The 25,750-nt window shown below is 34.0% G+C and overlaps 1 protein-coding gene across 1 annotated transcript in view; it reads left to right on the plus strand.

Annotated features, from left to right (window-relative positions):
* The window catches only part of LOC148948990 (xylulose kinase-like), a 148,000-nt gene extending 123,674 nt beyond the window's left edge, over positions 1 to 24,326 (plus strand). The window contains exons 10-12 of the mRNA XM_089095079.1: positions 7,573 to 7,673; positions 14,301 to 14,447; positions 24,192 to 24,326. Coding sequence (XP_088951205.1) covers positions 7,573 to 7,673; positions 14,301 to 14,447; positions 24,192 to 24,257 — 314 coding nt within the window. The 3' untranslated portion in view covers positions 24,258 to 24,326. The remainder of the gene's footprint in view (positions 1 to 7,572; positions 7,674 to 14,300; positions 14,448 to 24,191) is intronic.
* The last annotated feature ends 1,424 nt before the right edge of the window (positions 24,327 to 25,750 follow it).

Below are 25,750 nucleotides of genomic sequence, written 5' to 3' on the forward strand. Positions count from 1 at the left end.
AAACAAAAAAAAACGAATAAATCGACTGTATTAAATGAAAAGGAGTTATGTACCATTTTTTTAAAAAGACATTTTTAACTTTATCCGACTAAATAAAATCTATTAGGGGTCCATCCATTTTCTGTTGTGTTCCTGAACACTAAGATTTTTGGAACTTCCCCTTTTATGAAAATGCATTATGCCCCCCTTTTCCACACATAGCAATAGTTGGATACACCAATTTTACTTAAAAATTGGATTTGAATTATCCCGGTTGCCTGCTAAAATCTTTCTTTACAAAAAAAAAAATTATTAATAGCAGTAAAAAAAAAAAAAATCTGAAACGTTTTTTGACTTTTTCGCTTCCCTTCATGATTTATTTTTTGAAGCATATTGACTTTTATCCTAACTCGCCCAACTTATATTTTGATTTGAAGTGTTTCTTTAGTAATTTAAAAAAAGTGACAATCTATTGCCAAAATATTGTTTAATTGGCTGCCAATTTTTTTTAGCCACATTCTAAGCAACTCGTTTTTACTATATGCGTTTTTGCTCTTGATATTTAGGTTTTGGCTGATTCACTTTTACAATTTCTTAGATGCGTACAAAAATATTTTTATAAAAACAATTGACTCTTAATGTGAGTTAAAACCAGAAACCGGTTTCGGGTGTTTTCCCGAAAGGGAAAAAATTTTCAAGTTCTTTCGCTGTCCTGTAATTTTTACATAGTGCAACATATCACAGTTTGAATTACTGTGGCTAAATGTGTTCTTCAAGGAATCATATGTCAATAAGTTAAAAAGTAAAAAATAAAAATTAAAAAGGTCAAATCAAGCGTAGAAACAACCAGCTAAAGATGAATTTGCTGACCAATTGCAGCGGATAGCTGAAACAATTGAATAGGCGTGGGGCCCGATTGGATTGTCCTTTTTCGGGGCCCTCTCTTTATATTAAATTTTAAAATAAAACATTCCTGCATAATTGTTTATGTAAATAAAGTAGAGTGCAAAATCTCTCTAATATAGGCCTGTCCCGATTAAATTCGATAAATTTGACATGAAATTTTGCGGGTATCAGTTTCCTATATTATAAAGCTTATATTATGTAATAATAAGTAAATTAGTAAATATCATCCAGCAATGCAGACTCAAAATAAATATATCTTAAATTATCTGAATAATTCATAATTTATCCCTCATTGTCCCAAAACAATTTGCTATAAATTTCAATTTTTTTCCCTTTCAAATGCGGGGCCAGATTGGATCCAATCGCTCTTTACCTGGGCCTTCAAATTTCACATTAATCTTATAAGGCTTGTTAATAAACTTTGAAAGGTGTAAATTTTTGGTTAAAATAAGAAATAGACTTATTTTTCATTTTTTTTTATCGTTTGACATATATTGATGTAATTATATGCAATTGTATACTATGCTTCAAGCTTAGCCTATACATTAGCATTTTATATAAAAATTAAACTGAACAGAAATTATTTATAGCATTGCTCATAATAACTCATAATCAATTCTGCTTTACCTATATATAGTTTATTACCTGTAGTTACTACTATAGTTTAATAATATATTTATAGGCTAAATTATAAAAGTATAAAAGTTCCAAAAAACACTATAACAAACATTATAATAAACAAAATTCTAACACTTACTGATAAAGCTTATAAGATATACTAAAATATATAGTTTAGTAAATGTATGTCTATTCATCAAATGCACGTTGGAACGATTTTTCATTTTAAATTTACCCAAGTTATTGTAATCTAGCATTTGGTTTGGTAAGATTGAAGATGCGGCAAAAATATGAAGAAAACGTGCCTCCCGATGTAATATAACGCATGAAATCCAGGGGTAAGGTTGCGGTATTAGGCAGATAACCCCCACCCCCAGATTGTCCAACCAAATTATTCAATAACTAGAGATTAGGATCCAAGGTTATTAAAACACTTGAAGATTGACGAAGATTGTTAAGTTTTCTAAAAATTGATTATAAAGATTATAGACAGGACATAGATGGCGACCATGCTTAATTTTCCAGACGTTATTTAACCCTTAAAATCGCTTAATAGAATAAACCTGTTCTTCTAAGGATGATATAAAATATACAAAAAAGTTTCTGAAATTAAATTAATTATATAATCGACCATGATTAACTACAGTAAGTCTTAAGTAGTTATTTATAACCCATTAATTTATAAGATGATTAATAATAACCCATTATCTGTGACTTTGTTGTTAAGTTTATTTCACAGAAGCTGTGATAAGAAGCTCAAGGAATCCACTTTTTCGATGAAGTAAATAAAAAAGTAGCTTTTCACTTTTTCACGATAAATAAGTAAAATATTTTTGTACGCTTGAATTTAAAGCTAAAAAAAACTTGTACTGAACGAAAGATACATATACTACATAAATTATGTAATAAAAGAATTTGCAAAAATTAAAAGCGAGTTTTGTAACTGAACGAAATAGAAAATTCAAAGAAAAAAATCATCACTTCCAGATTTTTACTTTTTCATGAAAAATAGGTAAAATATTTATGAACACTTGAATTTAAAGCTAAGGAAACTTGCACAAAACGGAAGACACAGAACAACACAATTCGTAAAAGATTAAATTAACATTCGAATAATAATTTGTGAGAAACATAAATTACAAAAAAAGGGAGTCTTATAACTAAACAAAATAGAAAATTCAAACGAAAAATTTTTTCATCTTCAAGCTTTTCACTTTTTCACGGTAAATATGTAAAATATTTATGCACACTTGAATTTAAAGCTAAAACAACCTGTACAAAAGGGAAGATACAGAACAACGCAACCCATGAAACATAAACATGACGTTTGACTAATAATTTGTGAGAAACATAAATTACAAAAAAGGGAGTTTTGTGACTCAAAAATTAGAAAATTCAAACTAACAAAAATTTCTTTACTTCCAGGTTTTCACTTCTCCATGATAAATATGTAAAATATTTATGCACACTTAAATTTAAAGCTAAAAAACTACTACTACTACTACTAACAATTCACCGCAGCACCAATCCGCCTGAGGCCAACACAGTTACGCACGCTCCTCCTCCACCCCAATCTATTCAAAGCCTCCTTTTTACATCCGCCCACGAAGTTCCCATTTCCTTTAAATCTTTCTTTATGACGTCCTCCCACCCCAGACGGGGGCGACCTGCTTTCCGTTTCGCCCTAGATGGTTGGCCGAAAAGAACAATCTTCGGCAATCTGTCATCCTTCATCCGTACAACATGCCCTAAGCACTTCAACCTTTCTTTCATTATAGCCCTAGAGAGCGGTATTGAAACACATTTTTCATATAGCCTATTGTTTGAAATACGGTCAGTCAGCCGGGTACCCAGAACAAGCCTAAAGCAATTTCTCTGGAAAACATCTAGCAAATCTTCATCGGCTTTTCGGAGCGTCCATGCTTCAGAGCCATATTTGACCATTGTCATCACTGTGGCTTCTAATATTCTAATCTTTGTTTGCAGACTTATCCTCCTATTCATCCAAACTTTTTTTAACTGTGAAAAACTATCCTGAGCTTTGGCTATTCTACATTCATCATATTCACTGCTACTACCATCTTCACTAATAATGCTACCAAGGTAAGTGAAGCTGCCCACATGATCAATCTTTTCATTACCCAACATCACCTTTTCATCTTCACTTATTCCTAGCCTTAGTGACTTAATCTTCTTAACACTAATTTTCAAACCAATTCTATGAGTCCTTAGAAGTAGCTAAGTGTCCCTCGTATTCAATGACTCAAGTCATCTAAATTTAAAAAGAAAAGCCATAACCAATACCCATAATGCTAATAGCCAAACATATTTAGTGTACCAAAAATCAAATAAATAACCCTACATAGTGGACAAGTTTACAGTTCATTTGAAAAAATATATTGAATAGAAATAATTCCCATAATAAACCTAGTAGAAAGATAGGGAGCCATCCGTGGCACCCTATACTAGTGCGTCTTGTATAGTTGAGTGTTATAGCTAATGTATATCTAGGCTTGTTATATGTTTGGTTTATGTTATATGTTATATGTTTGTTATGTTTGGTTTTTGGTTATGTTTTCAGGTTGTGCAATGCTTTACTGTGTAACGGGTTTTGAAACACATAGACAAATAGCTTTTATGACAAATGACAAATGATTTCTATGACAAATAAGTGCTGTGACATTATGCAAATCAACTGGTTTAAACCAGCTTTGCTTTTTATTTTCTTGTGATTCAATATGGATCGAGCTATACATATATACATATATGGTGGATATTGTTAACAAGACCACACCTACAAAGAAAACGATCATTCCATCACCTATAACAAAACATAACTTGTAACTCCTTAGTTTTCAGAATGATAAGTTTAAAAGCTGCAGAATGGAATCTCCGTTTAATCGGATCGTCACCTAGTTATCAAGAGAGTGTGTAATAACTATCCCCTGAAAGACTTGTGTCCTGTTTGAATTGTCAACTAAGTGGAAGTGATGACTTGGTGAAAGACTTGAGGACCAGGGCTAATTAGAGTAAAGCTAAGACAGATAGTCTCTGTGAGAGGAAAATCTAGGGTATCTTTTTCGGAGTTGTTTAAAAATGGTTATTTTCACTTCTTGATGATAGCCTATCATCCATGTTAGGGCAGAACTAAGAAAAATAGGCATAAAGTAAGTTTAATTCAAATATTCTGTCAGTTTTGTGAGCCATCTGAAGCCAATTGGAGACCAAAAAATGATTCAAAGACTTATGACCGATCTTGTCCACAAGTCTTGCAGGCAAGTGGGTGACTAAGATTGTTCATGGTGTATGAGTTTTGCCTACTCGTAAAGCCCAGTGGAATTGCAGGGGACAGTACTAACTGCCCATTGGCATCTATAATTTATTGCTTTGGGCTGATGCGTCTTGTAAAGTCAATTAGCTCCCTCTAGACCACCTCATAGATTCACCAATAGTTTTCTATCAAATGAAGAAGAATTAAAACTTCCTCGAATATGCCTGTGATTCCTCAGTACCCCATCCTCGTTAAGAAAGGGACTAGACAGGGGGCTTTCACTTCCCCAGTCCTGTTCAGTAATAGTGTCCTGGATGCTCAGGCAAACTGTCTTTCTTCTTGTATTCTTGGGGAATCGATGTGTCTCTTATTTGTTATGATGATGACATCTTGAATCTCAGCTGAACGATCCAGTGTATTGAGAAGAATTTCAAAATCCTCAAAGATGAATATTCGAAAGTCTTTTTTTCATGAGAAAACTTAAGTTGTCCTTTTCAATTGACGAGATCCCTTTACTTCTCTCCTAAATATGGACGATTCTCTTATCAAACCTGCAGACCATACTACGTACATGGACCTTCCAATTGGTGCATCTATCGGCCACGCTCGTCGTTTGCTGATATCTAACGTTGAGCGTAAAATTAGTATTTCTTACGCTGGAATCGTAAAAAACAAACTACGCTTTAACCGTTATCTTCTAGTATCCATTTACAACGCCACAGCCCTAACACATCTATTTTACACTGCTCATTTCTGGAAGTATCTACAGTTACAGATAAAAAGCACCTACGATCAATCTTCTTCAGATTTGCTTAATATCTTTTACATTTGCCTCTTTGGACAAAAAACCGTAAAATTATCCATTTGTATAAGCTTGCAGACCCAAATATTAGTATTAATAAATCTCTATCCCATTTTAAATAGATTTTCATCATCCTTGGTCTTCAGTTTGTTCGCAATAGTTTGTTTCTATTAATATAATACATGTATTGAAGTTTTTTTTTTTTTTTTTGTCATGTAGGCCTATTTGAATTTTCGATGCGTGTTTGTGTGCTTTTTTTTCTTTTCTATCTTTAGTGATTACTCCGTCTATTGTATCTTTTTTTGACGGGCAATAAATGAATAATAATAATAATAATAATCTTAACAACAATTACTTTTATGCTGTAGAAATATACAAATATATGTCAAACTGTGTATATGACATATATACAGATATATGTCATGTTAGATAGATGTCAAATTATTGGTTTGGAAGTTGAACTAATCTGAACTTATATTGAAATTCGATATTTTAACAAATACATTCACAAGGAGCTTTCGATAAATAAAGATGGGGGGGGGGGGGGTTGGAGTGTGCCCCAATAATGACGAATTTATGTAAAGAGAGCATGTGCGTGTTTTCTTAAATGCAAAAAAAACGTAAACGAGGTCAAGTAAAGCAAACCTAAGAGGGGGGCGATTGATAGGACTCAATTTGAGGTCAAAGTTTAACTGTAAGCTCCGTTGTTTCATTTTGAATTATTCACCTTTTTGCTTACAATGTAAAAAGGTTGACTCTTTATTATATCAGTTTTGTTGTTATTACTTTTATGTTAGGGTTTTATCATTTAGTTTCTGCTATTGACTTTTTTACCAATTTTTTACCGACCAATACACCTCTCCTGGTCGTCTAACTGTTATCTGCTACCATTAGCTCGACACCAAGACACCTAAGGCAAGCGCGCTTGCACATGTTCCTTCTACACCCCCTCTATTCAAAGTTTCGAGTTTTACTTCATCCCATAGTTCTTAGCTCCGTTAAATCTTTGCCAGTTACCTTTTTCCTGCCCTATTCAAGGACATCCTACTTTCAGTTTAGCGCCTGCTGAATTGCTCAAAAACAGAAATCTGAAAACGTAACATAACTCAACACAACGTATGTTGTTTTCAAATATTTGTATTTGAGTAATTTAATGGCATTTTTTGATGGTCGACCTGGGAATCATTATTGGTACGGGATGGATGATGCAATGAAAAGTAAAAAAAATAGAATTGCCAACGCCGCTCAGGGTATATTTGTAGTCGAAAAAAAGCTCGGAAGATAAGTCTTTGAACTAACATTAAGATATCGAAGCCGCTGCGACGATAATGTTCTTTTATGGCTCTCAAACACGGGTGCCTGGGACCATTGAGGAAGAGTTACTAGATATTTTCCAGAGGAATCGTCTAAGGATAGTGTCAGGCTGGCCTGACTGACCTCATATTGTTAGACTGACCTTATAACAAAAAAAAAAAGCTGCATGAAAGTTTTAATAAAAGAAAGTTTTAAGGTTACTGGGTTACGTTTTACGGATTGCCAAAAAACATTCTTTTTGGTGATCCGTGTGACGTCAAACAAAAAGCAAGTTGCCCACAAATGCAGCAAGAAAATAGGTTAGAAATGTGGTCAGAAAATAGGTTTTGAAGGAAATTCAGCTCCATGGGAGGGAGAAAAGAATGAAGCTTAAAACAAACTGGGTTTGAAGAAGAGCATCCGTAGCTGTTTGGTCTCAGACAGGATAGGGCTTCAATGAGTTGTTGGTAGTAATATTGGTAGTAGAAATGTATTTTAATTATTATTATTTTCTTTATTCAAAATTCTAGAAGATTTTCCCAGTTTTCATTGAAAGTTTTAATATGTGTTTGTAAGATCACGTCTTATATTACTTAAAATGTGCTTTAAATTAAAATATGTTTACTATATCTTATATTAAGACTATAATAAAATATAAGACTATAATAATACTATAATATATAATTCTATCCATTTTATTCAGAATTCTCTTGGAGTCGTCTTTTTGTGACTGGTGGAGGCTCGAAAAATACTGACATACTTCAAGTGATCAGTGACATATTTCAACTTCCAGTGTATTCCAATGTAAGTAATTAGTTTTTTGACAATCAATTTGTAAAAAAAAACGTTAAGCAAGCAACTATCAGTATGTAATAAGCATTTAGGGTTTAAAGTATAAAAATTCGAATGATAAGAAACTGGGGCATAAAACTTTGCGTTAATCATTGTGAGTAAAGCTAAACTAGAATATTTTCCAACTCAATATGTCTTGAGTTTGATTTTTGAGCCCTTTTAAGATAAATTAATATTTCAATTCCGAAACTTCCGTTTTCTCAGCCTTATCAATTTGTTCGCTATGAAAGATGACTTAAAAATATAGCGTTCTAGGGGTCGGCCTTTTCACTATAGGCGGCATTCGCTCAAATCAATTCATCTATCATTGCAGTTTAATGATGCAATGCAGTTAAAAAATCTAGCTCATACAATATATTCTATGAGCTATTCTATTCTAAAGATATTCTATACGATATTCTATGAGCAGTTCCTGGAATTCACACAATAGTCAGTGTCAAAAAGACCTACAAAATTAACCCTTGTTTCCGAAAAGAAAATTAGATTTGTTACGAAAATCAGCACATTCTAAGCCCCATACCCCAACACCCCTTAGTCCATACAAAGCGTATTTTTTCGGCTAAAAGAATGGTTTAAAAAGTTTCAAGGTAATCGGACACCCAGGATCTGACTTACTCCCTTTTGCGTAATCAATGGGCAGCTTGCATAATTTAAGGCCTTTGTCCCAGGGTCTTTGCGGGTCCAATAATCCCCAGGGCATCTATGTTTTAGCTTTGTTTCGGATTTTAAGAAATCCTTACCAATGATAGGTATGTGCACTTGTTTTCCACCATCTTTATGAAAACATATACTTAGTTGATATATCCTATGTTCCAAAGCTCAAAAGTATGTTCAAGGCTTAAAAGTATAGTACGTTCCAAAGTAGTATTCCGGAAGTATGTTCTGAAATTGAGTTACCTCAAAGACATTTTATTTTGCGATGTACAGGGCATTTTATTTGCAATTGCAATGTACTTGGCATTTTATTTGCAATTGAAATGTAAAGTTTACTTGGATATTCCAGGAAATTGCTGGAATCTTTATAGATCAAAGAATACAAAAGACAAAAAAGACTCCATCAAAAATACATCAAATATATGTTCAAACATCAAATATTTGTATGCATCATACATGGGAGAATGATCTGAGAATGATACGAAAAAGTTTACTCTATTACCCTATTTAATACCCAATCTGGTAAAGAGAGATAAATAGTATCCTACCTTACACCGATTTGGTGTTAGGAAAGAAAATAGTAATGGTAATAGGCTGCTACGATTTCGTTGGTGGAATAACCAAGTTATAAATATAACTCCATAAGGGTGGTTCTAGAGATGATCCTTCTAATTATCGACCAATTTCTCTTCTATCAGCCTTTAGTGAAGTTTTTGAAAAATAAATTTACTCTAGACTTCTGTCGTTTCTTGATAAAAAAAAATCCATTACAATCAATTTGTTTTTCGCCCTAAACTCTCAACAGAACATGCTTGCATGGCCTAGCTGAAGTTCATTCTCAAGGCACTTGATGAGGATAGTTTCAGCTGCAATTTTCCTTGATATCAGAAAAGCGTTTGACAGCATATCGCTTACTATCCTATTCTCCAAGATGGAACACATAGGATACGGGGAAACAGTTATCATTGGTTTGAAACTTATTTGTCTGAAAGGTCTATCAGTATTGGCTCTAAGCTTCAAGATCAATTCCGTGTTGATATTGGTGTTCCATTTTCAGATGATAGTACTCTTGGGTGTTCAGAAATTAAGGAATCTTCCCTTATCATGAAAACGTATTCTGTCTTAGAACGAACCTTTGCTTGGTTCGATGCTAATCACCTTCCCCTAAACTATCTAAATCTAGTCTACTTATTTCCTCTAGATCAGGTACTTCTTGTCCTTTGGTTCAAACTGTTTCTACCGCTCATGGTGATATAACGTGTCCCCCCTGATAGACATGTTCGATCCCTGGGTATTTTATTGGACGAAAACCTTTCTTTTAAATATCAATGTGCTCTTGTCAAACTTAAGCTCTCCAGAAAGCTAGGAGCTCTTCGGAAGCTTCCTCATTATTTGCCGGGTTCAATAATAAAGATCCTTTTTCACTCTGTCATTCAACCTTATATGTGTTACTGTCCAACAGTGTGGATATCAATATTCTATGCTTTTACCTTCCAAGTATCTAAAATGCATAACAGAGTAACTAAATCAGTATCTGAGGTAACAGGTCAGCTCAGCATTAATTTGTAGGACGGTCAATTCCCATACATCTTTCTTTCCTCTTGTTTCATTCTCATGTATCTTCATGGACTCCATTCTAACTTCTTCAATACATATAGAATTCCTTATCCATTAAAATTCTGCTATGTTATTCTTATGGATAATTTAAAAAAGAGCTAACTGACCAAATAAACACGCATCAGAGATCATCCTTCCCGGAAAAAGACGAAATTTTACATATTTGTAGATAAGGGCTTGAAACCTCTGCAAGAAAGTTTGTTCATTTTCCTAATTTGATGATGTAGTTTTTTTTGAAATTTTTCGCCCTTTTTCGATTTTTCCTCCTTTTTTCGAAAGCTTATTTTTTGATGATTTTTCACCCACGCCTTAACTTGAGACCGTTTATATTTAAATTTTTCACCCACGTGTGTATTACTGAAATTTGAGAACGTATTCGTCTGTAAAAATTTAATCATTAACAATTTTCTGATCCCCAAGAGTTAGAAAGTTAGTTCTCTCCTCCTTTCTCTTTTCCCCTCCATCCTTTTCAAATTGTTTTTTTGCTATTATTTAATGTAATTAATGCTTAATTTAATGCTTAATTAGTGCTGTAATTTAATATAATTAATGTAAGTGCACTATTATCTATTATAAACTATTTTTTAATGTAATGTTTATTATCCCACTCTCACAGGCCAAAGAGCCTTTGTGGGAGTCTAAGGTTCCGTAATTTTTTCTCTGTTTAATTTAAATAAATTGATTGATTGGTGGTGTATAGTCCTAATGTATATGTCACACGCAGGAAAAATCCATAGGCTTTTTCTTAGCAGGAACTATTAAAGAATGGACTACATTTTTTCTAAACCACTCCTTAATGGGGTGGTTTGGAAACCACCCAAACCACCGGTCACTTTTATCCAAACCACCCCTTAAAGCTTAACAAGGTTTGAGTAGGTTGACTGGGTTAACCGGGTTTAACAAGGTTGACTCGTCATCCTTATTGGTACATGATGTAATTGCAAAGGGCGTCACAATGGTTTTATATATCACGAATTAAGTTTTACTATGACGTCATTCAGGGTTCTACAATGCATGACGCCGTTCATCATCTTGTATATGAAGATGCAGCTATTTGTCAATAGCATTTTGTTCTAAATTTTATACTTTATTACTAAAAAAAACGTAAATATTGTAATATCCTTTCAAATAAGCCTTTATATAGCTCCTTCTTGGTATATGATGTCATTGTACATGTCGTCACAATGGCTTTATATATCACGAATTAAGTTTTACTATGACGTCATTTAGGGTTCTACAATGTTTGACGCCGTTCATCATCTTGTATATGAAGATGCAGTTGTTTGTCTAAATTTTATACTTTATTACTAAACAACGTAGATATTGTAATATCCTTTCCAATGAGCCTTTATATAGCTCATTTTGATGTTCAAGTTTGCCACTGGCTAGAAAAGAAGCAAGAAAAAAAGAGATCAGTGATTCAGATCAGTTCAGCCCATGCCAAAGACTGATTTCCCTTGTTGATCAAGGCTGTAAGTTTTCCGTATCGGGTTTCAGCAATGGCGGTTCCAATGGTGTGCTTTTTGTTTTTATCCAACGCCATTTTCTGGTTGTTTCAGGCTTTTTTTTATATCTCATAAATTTTTTTGCGCAACAAACTTTTATTATTAAGGCGTTTTCACTTTTTTTTATTTTCGTTTTTAAATTTCCGATAACCATGGGCCGTGGTTTATTCTTTAGCAAGTTACAGCATTATCACTGCAACCTTGATCACGAAAAATGTTTTACCTTAATTTTAGCTTTCGGATTTACTTGGTTTACTGAAAACATCCCGTAGTCATTGTAATATCCTTTCAAATGAGCCTTTATATAGAGCTCCATTATGTTCCAGTTCTTCACTAGTGGTGAAGAAAAAAAGAAGCAAGAAAGAAAAGAGATTGGAATCACTGGTACCCATGCAAAAAAAAATTATCAAGGTGGGGGGCTCTAAATTTTCTGTATCGGGTTTTCGGCAATGGTGATTTCCAATGGTAAACTTTATATTTTCATCTGACGCAATTTTTTAGGGGTTTCAGGTTATTTTTCAGAATTACCATAACTTTTACTATTAAGACTAATCAAAATAATAGTTACCTTTTCTTAATCCGCCTTTTCTTATTACCTTTTCACAAAACGTTTTCGTTTAAAACAGGTTTTTAAGGTTTTAGTTACTATGGTATGTGTTTCTTTCTTTATTAGGTTGGAGCTATCGCTGCAACCATGAAATTTTTTGGATGAAACTTAGCAAATAACGAACCCCGTTATCAATAACTGTGCTAAAAGGCCATAAAATGGCCTTTTTGTCAAATATTTTATCTTATTTTAGTGTTATTACCAAATTGCCCTTTAAAGATAGGGCCGATAAGGCTCGATAGATAGGGCCGAGCCCTTTGGGATTTTTTTTCATTGTTTATTTAATGAAATAAATGACATTTTTTTCAAAATGCCAAATAAAAAGGCCTTAAATGTTACCGAGAATGTATTTCTTAATAATAAAAAAATTAGTTCTTATTATGAACACTGCTATATCAACAACTTTTTTTTTAATTTAGACATTCTAATTTTAAATTTCTAAGAACTTGATTTTTTTTATTGTAGAAATTGAAATTCACTAAAAATTACATTTTATCTAAAGAAAAAAACTAAATATAATTATAAAACAAATTAAAAAAACTGTTGCTTTATTATTAAAAAATAAACTTGTTTAATTACACTGTTAATAAACAGTAAAATCAACTGTTAAAATTACAACGGAAAAACATGTACTTTTTCCATTTTCATCAAATCAAGAACTGTTTTGAATGCTTTTATTCAGATCAGACACATATTCTAATTACGCAATTTTGTTGCATTATAGTTTTTCTCATTATCCTAGGAAAGTTGTGTTAGTACTTTTTTTTAACCATGATAGTAGAGAATGAACCCTGGCTCAAAGTTCCAATTATTTAAAGCCCATTTTAAAAACACACACAAAAGTACATAACCATCAAGTTAGGAATAACCACCGTTTGAAGCTGATTCACGAAGGATAACTATTATATCAATTAGTTTTAATGATAAAAATTGATGTGAGATCGAACTTGAGGAAATTTAAAAAAAGCTTGAAAAAAATGGTGTCGTTTCAAAATGAAAACAGCACCACCCTATATAGAAGAATTACAGTCCTATATAATATCCTATATACTATATGCCCTATATACTATATAAGTTCTATATAAAATCCTATATGCAAGAATTACAGTCCACCATCTTAAGCAACAAGGAAATTGCGTTTCCACTGGGGATGCACTGACATGTTCCTTTTTTTTCTTTCTTTTTTTTTGTTGCTGCTTTTTGGGCACTAAAATTTCATATAGATATGTTAAAGGGCTCATTTGAAAGCTAATTTGTATATCTACATTCCTTTTGTAAGTAACAATAGATAGAATTAAAATGAAGTGCAAATTTTGATAAAAACTTCATTTTCATATAAAAGATGAAACACCCGTATCTTTGGTATCTTTTGGAAAGTTGCTTTTCTCGGGTATGCTTTCATATTTGAGTGACTTTACTGCCTGGTTTACTGCCGTTCGTCCTTTTCTAAGTTCCAGCTAAAAAAAAATTGAAGATTTTTTCTGTATTTGGTGGATATGTTTATGATCGCCCCGTTGAGGCAACCTTGTTAAAAAAAAATGTGTTTACAAAAATCTGTCCAGTGAGGAAGAATCGTTATTTGAACGTTTTTCGAAAATAGTAACTATTATTTCGGTTAATCTTAATGGTAAAAGTTTACTGCGGAAACAATCTTACAGGAATTTCAAAATACAGTCTGAAATCCCACGACAATTTTGCCAGTTCAAAATAAACTACAAAATCGGAATCTTCATAGCTGAAACTTCTTATAGGGGATTTATAGTCCCCCATACTGAGCATAAAGGAAAATCAGCTTTTGATTGGGAAGCAGTTTTTCTATTCTATTCTTTTCTCTCATTTTTCTTTTTTTTTGTCTTGTTTTCATTCTGTTTCCATTTTTTGTCTTTGATTTTTTTTTCTTATTTTCAATTCTTTCTTCTTCGTTGTTTTTTTAAACATCATAGTGAGGTTTAATATGTGAGGTGGGTTTAATAGTGGGTTTAATAGTGAGGGCATAATGAGTCTAAGGCTCATTTAAAAGAAAATTGCTACGTCAATGGTCTTTTGTAAGTGACAGAAGATAATATTAAAACAAAATTCAATTCCAACAAAATCAGCATCTTCATAAGGCATACATTTTTTTTTACTTATTGTTTTATTTCTAATTTTCCGCTTATCTAACAGATTCAACATTATAACTGATGTTTTTATTTTTAGGATGTGAAAAACTCTGCGAGTTTTGGATCTGCATTATTAGCTCTGCCTAACTTTCAAAGGTCAAAAAATAATGCGCTATCATTAGACAGAATAAGCACCAAGCTTGGCGTGAAAATAACTGCTAGTCCTGACAAAAGGGCTGACAAGGTAAGATCAGAATAATAGGAGATAACTGTCAGTTACCTGACTTATATTTATTTTAAAGACTTGTAATGGCTTATGACTATTTGAATTCTGTTTTGTCATGTCTAAAAGTTATTTTTACAAGTAGGAGTGATCTCCGTTTCGCGAGAGAATTTTGACGAATATAGGCGTAACAAAGTTGTAAATAGGCGTCAATACGGTAAAATAGGCGTAAATAGAATAGGCGTTCAGCAGCAAGGCGAAACCAAAATTGAATCGTAATTGCGTCAACTGTAAAAGATTAGCTTTCTTGATTTTTTTGGCAACAGAATTAATTTCATTGGCATTAGCTCGGTTAATTTTTGATTAATCTACTGTCTTGATTTTGGCTCTACACCGGAAAACCTAGATGGTGTTAATGCTTTTTCTTCGATACCTACCTGCGTTTTTAGTTTTGATGGCAATTAACTAAGTAGAAGCGATTCGGCAAGAGTTTTTTGGCAAGAAATAATGTAGCTGAACAGTATCGTGGTGGCGCTGAAACCAAGTTAGAATAAGGCTAATCTGACCCTTTCTTATTCTGATTATCGAAAATAGCAGAGACTGCAGATTTTATAAAGCATTAAGTGATGCCATTGATAAGTTAATAACAGACTATTCAGCTCCTGCTAAACACTGTTCTTTTAATAACTATTGATGGGGCCTTTGTTGGCGTTTCCCTTAGACTCAAACGCTTAGAGAGTTTGTATCCCTAATGGGTTGTCACAATTGATGTCACAAAAGGTTTTACTTAATCCACTCCAACCAATCAAACGTGTAAAAGTTTCACCCTGTTTTGTAAGCTCCAAGCTAACACGCAAGTGCCCTATGTGCATCTAGTTTTTCCTCTATTTATCTTTATCATATTTTGTTCATTTTTAATAATACATTTTTATTATAATTTAACAATATTAATATCAACTTATTCTGCAAGCATTATCTATTCTAATTGACTTTTGTTTTAAAAATTTAGTAGCGGTCACCACCACCATTCCCTTTCTATCTTTTTCTCTCAACGTTAACTTCCAGATTTCTTTCGCTCACCTCACGCCTACTTACATACTTAAGAGAAGAAGTAAGCTTTGCTCCGTTTCGCCGGGTATGCATGATTTCAACACCGACCATTTTCAAGAAGGGGCGGGCTTTTGCAACAATTTTGAAATAATAAAGTAAATCCTTGGCCCAGATTTTTCCATTTTCAAATAGCTGTACTTTAGTGGCGGACTTGAAATGAATCAATGGTTATCAAGTAGTAGACAATGGTCCAGCCACAAGAGCCATCCCTTCTATACAAATTCTATGACAGGATAGAGATGTTTAAAACGTTCACGGATCTCGTTGTTGGATAATCGTTCATGCCACTGGACAAATCGTGATGAAAGACATCTAGCTTTCTGCTATTTGAGGTTTGACAGTCTGTTTTTCAAGCACATATAGGAAAGAACATTTGGAGATCGTCTGGTTAACTAAAATTCGTGATATACTTTTGCTTCAACGTTTTCGTAGTGGTTTATTCCGCTGAGCAATGTTTGCAGAGACCAGGCAAATATGCCTTTCAAGTTTCTGGTCACATCCTTGCTCTGAATCCACTAAGGATACAATTTGCACAACACTGTTAAACCAGAGGAATGTAAAAGATGAATTCAGGGAGTTGGAAGACATCACTCTGGTCTCTGTTGGGTTAATTCTTAATCTGACTATCAGATCAGAATTCTTTTCACTTGGGCTTTCAGTGAATTATTCTCAGCGAGGACAATGCCATCAGCATATATATATATATATATATATATATATATATATATATATATATATATATATATATATATATATATATATATTATATATATATATATATATATATATATATATATATATATATATATATATATATATATATATATATATATATATATATATATATATATATATATATATATATATATATATATATATATATATATATATACGAGATGTTTTATTATTTATTTAATATTATTAATTTTTTCCCAGAGGCAATTCATATGGAAAGGGTCGTCGCAGAAACTTCAAAGGGGCTCATTCAATTAGAAATCGAGAGTTCTAGTGCAATTTTTAATGGTCGAAAATAATTGGAGGGCAACTAGCCCCCCCTCATGCCCATTATTCCCCCAAACACATCCAATCAAAATTTTCAGATAGCCATTTTGTTCAGCGTTGTTTGATTTCCAGATAGAAAATATATTTTTGAGGAGGACACTCCCCCACAACTCTCAGGGCAAGAGTTTTAAGTTATGCCCTGGGGGTATGTAAGGTTTTTATAGAAGGCGTTGTCGTAGAAACTTCAAAACAGGCTCATTCGATTAGAAATTAAAGGGCTAGTGCCCTTTTATATAGTCGAAAGTGATTGGAGGGCAACTAGGCCCCCCCTCGCCCATCATTCCCCCAAACATATCCAATCAAAATTTTGAGATAGCCAATTTATTCAGCCTAGTTGATTTCCAGATAGAAAATATGATTTTGAGGAGGATACTCCCCCAAAACCCTCAGGGCAAGGATTTTAAGTTATGCCCAGGGGACATATAAGGTTTTTATAGAAGGTGTTGTCGTAGAAACTTCCAAAAAGGCTCATTTGATTAGAAATTCAAAGGGATAGTACGCCATTCAATAGTAGAAAGGGCTTGGAGGGGAAATAGCCCCCCCACGACCTTCATTCCCCTCAACACTTCCCATCAAAAGATTGCTAGAGCCCATCTGTTCATCGTAGATGATTTACGGATAGCAAATATCTTTTTGAGGAGAATGCTCCCCCACAACCTTTAGGGCAAGGGTTGTAAGTTATGCCCTGGGGGCATATAAGGTTTTTATAGAAGGCGTTGTCGTAGAAACTTCAAAAAAAGGCTCGTTCGATTGGAAGTTCAAAAGGCTAGTGCTCTTTTTAAAAGTCGAAAGTGATTTGAGGGCAACTAGCCCCCCTCCCCCCACGCCCATCATTCCCGCAAACACATCCAATCAAAATTTGAGATAGCCATTTTGTTCCGCATAGTTGATTTTCAAATAGAAAATATGTTTTTGAGGAGGATACTCCCCCACAACCCTCAAGGCAAGGGTTTTAAGTTATACCCTGGGGGCATATAAGGTTTTTATAGAAGGTGGTGTAGTAAAAACGTCAAAAAGCGATCATTTGATTGGAAATTGAAAGGACTAGTGCCCTTTTTAATAGTCGAAAGCAATTGGAGGGTAATGAGTCACCCACTCACGCCTACCTTTTTACGAGACACATCAAATAAACAATATTAAATGATCATGTTATTAAGCGCAGTTTTAAATTCTAAAAATTAGGTTTTTGAGGATGACAACTCCCCCACAGCTCCCAGGGTAAGGGTTGTAAATTATGCGCTGGGGGCATATAAGGTTTTGTATAGACAACATTGTCGTATAAACTTCAGAGAGGACTCATTTGATAGAAAATTGAGAGTTTTAGTTCACTCTTTAAGCGTCAAAAGATATTGGAGGGTCGCCCGCTCCCCCCCCCTAAAACCTTTTTTCCCAAGTGTATCCAATAAATATTTTAAAATAGCTATTTTGTTAAAAATAGTTCAAAGATCATATAACCAAAACTCCGGTGTTGGCACAACCCACCAGGGCCCGAAGGCAGGCGTTGTAAGTTATGCCCTGGGGGCATATATGGGTCTTAGAAAAGGGATTATCGTAGTAACTTCAAAGAGGGATTATTTGATTGGAAATTGAAAGTTCTAGTTCACTTTTTAAGAGTCAAAAGAGAGTGGAGGGCACCTAGACCCCTCCCCTCCCCCCCCTTTTTCCTTAAATCCATCCAATAAGAACTTTGAGATAGTTTTTTTTTTAAATAGTTCAAAGACCATATAACGAAAACTCAGGAGTCAACACAGCCCCCCAGGGACCGAGGGCAGGTGTTGTAAGTTATGCCCTTGGGGAATATATGGTTCTTATTGAAGGGATGCTCGTAAGAAATTCAGAGATGGCTCATTTGATTGGAAATTGAAAGTTCTAGTTAAGTACTTTCGAGTTGAAAGAGATTTTAGGTCAAGTAGCCCCCCATGCCCCTTTCGCATATACGCTTCCACTAAAAATTTGGCGGTAGGCATTTAGATAAAAATTTCTCAATAGCCTGGTAACAAAAACTCATGTGTCATTACAACCCCCCAGAGTGCAAGGACAGGCGGTCTAAGTTATGCCTTGGGGTATATATTGTTTGTATGAAAGGGATGCTCGTATATACTTCAGAGAGGGCTAATTTGATTGGATATTGAAAATTTGAGATTACTTTTAATAGTCAAAAGAGATCCGAGGGCAGCTATCCCCCAAGCCATCTGATGACAGTTTTGTAATAAACATTTTGTTTAAAAACGTACAAAGGTCGGATAAAAAAAAATCTATTGTCAATAGAGCCCCCCCGGGTACAGGGGAAGGCGTTCTAAGTTGTCCTCTATGGGCATGTGTGGTTTTCATAAAAAGCATGCTTGTATAAAATTCATAGAGGGTTGACTTGATTATACATTAAAAGTTATAGTTCACTTTTTCAAAGTCAAGAGAGTTCAACTAGCCCCCTCCACGCTCTTTTTTCCCCAAACCCGTCCCCTACAAATTTTGAGATAGCCAGTGTTTTGGAAATTTTTCAAAAATTAGATAACAAAATCCTCCCCCAGAGCCCCCAGGATAGGCTTTGTAAGTGTTGTCCTGGAGGCGTTTATGGCTTTTATGAAAGGGATGCTCGTATAAACTTCAGAGAAGGCTCATTTGATTGAAAATTATAAGTTAAAGCTCACTATTTTGGAGTCAAAAGATATCCAAGGCCAACTAGCCCCCCCCTCCACACCCTTGTTCCCCAGTCCCATCCGATAGAATTTTTAAAATAGCTATTTCATTAAAAATAGTTAAAATGTCAGATAAGAAAAATTTCTGTGCCGAAGGAACCCGCCAGGGCCCGGAGGCAGGCGTAATGACTAATGCTCTAGGGGCATATATAGTTCTTATGGAAAGGATGCTCTTATATACTTCGGAGAGGGCTCATTTGATTTGAAATTGAAAGTTCTTGTTCACTTTTTAAGAGTCAAAATAGATCGGAGGGCAACTAGCCCCCCCCTCCTCAACGCCCTAAATGCACTAGATAAAAATTTTGAGATAGACATTTTGTTTAAAATAGTTCAAAGTTCTAATAACAAAAAACTCCGGTATCGATACAGCCCCCCAGGGCCCGGGGGTAGGCGTTGTAAGTTATGCCCTTGGGGCATATATGGTTATTATGGAAGGGATGATCGTATAAACTTCCTACAGGGCTCGTCTGATTGAAAATTTAAAGTTGTAATCAACTTTTATAAATACAAAAGTGATTGGAGGGCAGCTAGCCTCCCCCTATACACTATTTATTTTTTCCCAGAAGCACTTCATATAAAAGGGGTCGTCGTATAAACTTGAAAGGGGGCTCATTCGATTGAAAATCGAGAGTGCTAGTGCCCTTTTTAAGAGTCAAAAGTGATCAGAGGGCAACTGGCCCCCCAAGCCCTTTATCCCCGAATACATCTGATAAAAAATTTGAAGTAGCCATTTTGTTAAAAATAGTTGAAAGGTCATATAACAAAAATACCTTTACGTATGGTCATTTCGTTAAAAATAGTTCAGAAATCAGATAAGAAAAACTCCTGCGTAAACACCCCCCCCCCCCAGGGCCGGGGAAGGTGTTGTAAATTTTGCTCTGGGGGCATGCTCGTATAAACTTCAGAGAGGGTTCATTTGAATGGGAATTAAAAGTTGTAGTTCATTTTCTCAGAGTGAAAAAGATCAGAGGGCAACTAATCCCTCCCGTCTTCAACGCCTTTGGGCGTATCGTATGGATAAACCCATCCGATAAAAATTTCCGGTGACCATTTTGTTAAAAATAGTTCAATCATCAGATATTAAAACTCCAGGGTCGACACAACCCCCCAGGGCCCAGGGACAGGCGTTGTAAGTTATACTCTGGAGATATATATGGTTCTTATAGAAGTGATACTCGTATAAACAGAGGGGGCTCATTTCATTGAAAATAGGAATTTCTAGTTCACTTTTGAAAAGTAATAAGAGACCGAAGCTTAATTTAGTCCCCCCACGCCCTTTCTCCCCAAACCCATCCGATAAAAATTTTGAGATAGCAATTTTGTTAAAAATAGTTCAAACATCAGATAATAAAAACTCCAAGGTTGACAAAAACACATTCTTTCAATTTGACATTGTTGCTTTGATATCAGTTCTTATTTCTAAAGCAATGTTTGATTTTTTTTTTAGTTCAGATTTATAAAAGATTTCTTAAAAAGTTAAATTTTTTACAAAGAAAAACGAACAAAAATAAATTAAAAAAAACTTTCCAAAAATATGTTTTACAAATAAAAGTAATGGCCATTTTAAAATTATGATCTGCATATAAAAATGCATGTTAAATTTAAAACTCAAAACGACCAGAAATTACTATTAAAGAATACATGAATCCAAAAACGAGTAGAAATTAAATAAACAATCATAGCAAAAACATACAACAAGTAATAATATAATTGAAAAAAATGATCTTAAAGCGAATAATGTTTAGATTGAATATGAATATAAAGGTTAAAACGGAAAAAAGTATTTTGCTTTTGAAGTGTAAATTAAACTAGAAAATGAGAGTAATTACATAAACAATCAATACAAACAAAAATACAATAGATATTAATGGAAATCAATAAATAAATCTTAAAACGAGTTAAACTTAAATTGAATGTGCAAATCAAGCTTGAAACGAACAAAAATCACTACAAATAAGAGTTTGGTTATGACCTCCTTCTCTCACTGTAAAAGTCTAGAACCTACTGCGTCATTGGCACTTTACTGAAAACTATATGCGTCTTGAATAGTATTGGAAAGTATAAACAACATCAAATTGAATATTTGATGAATAACGATATTAATTGTTAGTAGATCCATCAGTTCAAGAATTTATTTCACTGTAATTGTATTTTTATTTTCAATACTGTAAGAACTGGAAAAGAAAATATTTGTAATATAATCCGTTTTCAGTTAAGCGCCAATGACGCAGTAGGCTTTTGATTTTTATTTACAGTTAGGAAAGAGTATTAAGCTGAAAACTGGTACAGGTTGAGGAGGATATCAAACTAAATCAAAAGTCACTTTCTTCATCTACATTGACGAAAGATTTTATTTGCGATATCATAGGAACAGATAAAGGTATCAAATTAAAACTTTCAGGGCATGTTAAGCTAAATTAAAGGACACTGTGTATGAGTATGTTATCAAAACAGTGTATCTACGATAGCTGAATGCATTAAGTTAAAACTTTCAGGGCTTGTTACACTAAATGAAAAGACACTGTGTATCCAGATTATCAAAAGAGCTTACCCGCAATAAATCAGAACCGTCGCAGAGTTAAGTTGACATTTTTGGCGCATGTTGAGGAGAATATTGAGCTAAACCGAAAGACCCTATCTGCATCCACATTGTCAAAAGAGGGTATCTACAATATTTTCAGGGACGGCTACTGGTGCTAGTTTTAATTTTCAACGAATGTTGTGGAGAATATTGAACTAAGTCAAAAGACACCGTGTACATCTTGGTTGTTTAAAGGGTGTATCCGTAATATTTTAAGAACGGCTAACGATATTAATTTTAAGCTTTCAGGGGAGGTTGTGCTAAATCCTAAGACACTGTGTGCATCCACGTGGTCCAAAGGGTATATCTGCAATATCTTAGAAACGACCTACGGTATTCAGTTGAAATTTTCACAGAATCTTGAGTTGTGTTGAACTAAATAAAAAGACACAGTGGGCATCCTGGTTGTTTAAAGGACGTATATTTAATATAATAAGAACGGCTAATGGTATTGGCTTCATGCTTTCAGGGGATCTTGAACTAGATCATAAGATACTGTTTCCATCCAATTTGTTTAAAGACTGCACCTGTAACATCTTAGAAATGGCTAAGGGTATTAAGTTGAACCTTTGAGGGAACATAAAAGGAAGTTAGACTAAACCAAAAGACACGATATGAATCAGGGTGTCAAAAGGGCGTATCTGCAGTATCTCAGGAACTGTTAACGTAATTAAGCTGAAACACTCATGGAATGTTGATGAGAATGTTGAATTAAATCAAAAGACGCTATATGCACCCGGGTTGTTGCAATAACCCGGGCGTATTTGCAATATTTGCAGGGCATATTTGCAATATTTCAGGAACGGCTAAGGGTTTTGAGTTGACATTTTCAGAGAAGTTTGAGGGAGATATTGGATTAAATCAAAAGACTTTCAGTATCTCTTGGTTTTCAAAACGACACATCATCAACACCTCATGAACAACTTAGGGTATGAAGTGGAGGGGGTGTTAAAATAAATCAAAAGACATATATGTGTAATGGTGGTCAAAAAGGCGTATCTGCAATATCTCAGGAATAGCTGACAGTGTTAACTTGAAACTTCAATGGGGGAGGGGGGCGGGAATGAATGACCTAAATCCTAAGACACATTGTGCATCCAGGTTGTCAAACGGTATATATAAAATATCTTAGAAACGGCTAAGAGTATTAAGTTAAAACATAAGGGAATGTTGAAAGAGATGTTGAACTAAATACAAAGACACTATGTGCTTCCGGGTTATCAAAAAGGTATATCTGCAATATAGCAGGAATGACTATGGGTATTAACTTAAAACTTTTAGGGAATGTTGAGGGGAAGTTGAAATCAAATCAAAAGATACTGCTGGCATCTAGATTGTCAAATGGGCGAATTTGTAATACCTCAGGTATAGCATAAACTAACATCATAAGGGGCCCAGATGAAACTTTAAGGAATTATTGAACCGGGGAAATCAGTTATATTTTAAATTCTCACTCCGGGAACCACAAGGGACTTATCAAGGGTAATAAATTTTTAAAAGAAAATGTGGTCAAACTGATTCTTAGTGCAGAGTTTTTTTTTATATTGATCTGCTCAAAATTTTAGGCCATGATTGCAGTGACTATGACGGTTTTTTTTTAATCAACATATTATAAGCCTTTTTAGTACATGTGCTAAAAAGTGTGTTTATTTATACAAACAAGCAGTTGCAATAAAACATAATACAACATGAATGCTATGAAAAAGTGGTCGATGAATATTCTTCTACATTCAAGGATGTATCAGGATGGATATCAGGATGGCTTCAGCCGCATAAAAGGTAAAAAATAAGGTTATTTTCAATCAAGTTGTTTGAATAAGCATTCATCTTCTCCATCCAACCAAAACTCAATAGTAAAACTATTATTAAAATTTGTTGCGAAATTGGGTTTAAAATATTATTAGCAAGCCAAAATCTATTCCATACTGACATAAATAAGAATTTGTACGAAAAGCATAATATAGCACACTTTATCCATTTTTTAAAAACTCAATAGCGGTCTCCATCTACACTACCTCTATGTGACTTTTCAACCTCCACTTCTAGCTCTCTCCTTTTCTCCACAGAGTTGCATAAAGGTTTGCACAGTTAATTTTTTTTATCTGTAAACTGTAGATGAACTTACTTAAATATTAGAACTTAGACATCCGTTCTGCCTATGCCACCAGAGGTACCTAGGTACTCGAGACAGAGCCTCCAGTCATTCCTCAAGTTCCTCAAGTAAATATTTTACAATTTATGTTGTTTTTACTATATGTACAATATTGATGGGTAGTATTTTAATTGTTATTTTGATGATATTTAATTTTTTTTCAGATTTATCGTCAGCTACTAGGAGATTATGAAAAAGCCATGCAACTTTTATCTCTCCAGAAACATTAAGATGATTTTTTCTATAGTTTTGTTGTTGTTGACATTTTGTGCTCAATATGTACTACCCGTCTCAATATAACATTAAGATGATTTTTCTATAGTTTTTTGTTGTTGTTGACATTTTGTGCTCCATATGGTGTGCTCAGAATGTAGTCAGGCAAACATGAAAGATTAGCGAAATTTACGCTATTACAGCCTAGGTTTACCAGATATAATATTAAATATTTAATAGATTATTAAATATTATAATATTTAACAGATTATTAAGAAGCTGATTACCAAAATAAAGATACGACAAAAAAGGGGCAGACCTCGAACAAATTACAACATAAATGATTTTTATACCATTCAATTGAAAAAAAAACATATTTATTAATATATTCCAAATTGGCATCGCTACTCCTAGGCGAAATGGGCCAAATTCACCCTTAAAGTATGGAGGAGGGGGGGGGGCAAAAGGATAAAAGTTCATTAAGCGATAGTTCATTAAAAAAATGTCTTCTATGGGGTTATTGGGCTCGTGGATTATGGAAATGAATGTAAAAATGGTCCATCTCCAGTATAATTAAATAAAAAAAACAAGTTTTTTTAACTGAAAGTAAGGAACGACGTTAAAACTTAAAACGAACAGAAATTATTCCGTATATGAAGGGGGCTGTCCCCTCCTCAACGCCTCGCTCTTTACGCTAAAGTTTTTTTATTGTTTAAAAAATAGAGTTGTGAGAAAGTCAAACTTTAGCGTAAAGAGCGAGGCGTTGAGGAGGGGACAGCCCCTCATATACGGAATAATTTCTGTTCGTTTTAAGTTTTAACGTCGTTCCTTACTTTCAGTTAAAAAACTTGTTTTTTTTATTTAATTTTTGAACGTTTTTGAATTAATGCAGGTTTTGATTTTGGCTCACCGTACATGAATAATTAAAACAAAATTTGCATATTATATTTGGTTAAATGGCTTTCTCGAAACTTGTTTAATTTTATTTACGAACGTTTTTATTAGTAATAAATATACGTAACTTAGAATTAACTTACGTAACGAACTTCTATATTCATAAATTTTTAAGAGGGGTTCGCCCCCTAGTCAATACCCTGCTCTTTAAACTATAGTTTGAATTTTTTTCCAGTTCTTTAAAAATGACCTCTTAATCACAATCAGTTGATCAGTTTTTTTTATTTAATTCCTGATCTTTTTCTTTAATAATGCTGGGAAATCCGGTGTCCCCTTCAGAGTAATGTCCCTTCCCCCATGAAAACTTCCTTCATGGAAAGATCCTTCCATATAGCCCCCGACCCTCTCCTTCCCCCACCTACCAGAAAAAATCTCCTCTGAAAAAGTCTGTATACTTCCCAATAACCAATACTATATGTTAACATTGAGTAAAGTTCATAACTTTCAGCCCTCCCCTGGGGACTTTGGGGGATCAAGTCATCCTAAAAGACATTTTTATCATATTTTCGACTATGCTGAACAAAATGGCTATCTCAAAATTTTTATCGGGTGACTT

This window comes from Artemia sp. Qi Xiang Cuo, chromosome 9 (assembly GCF_049724085.1).
Source record: "Artemia sp. Qi Xiang Cuo chromosome 9, ASM4972408v1, whole genome shotgun sequence".
Taxonomy (NCBI): Eukaryota; Metazoa; Arthropoda; class Branchiopoda; order Anostraca; family Artemiidae; genus Artemia; species Artemia sp. Qi Xiang Cuo.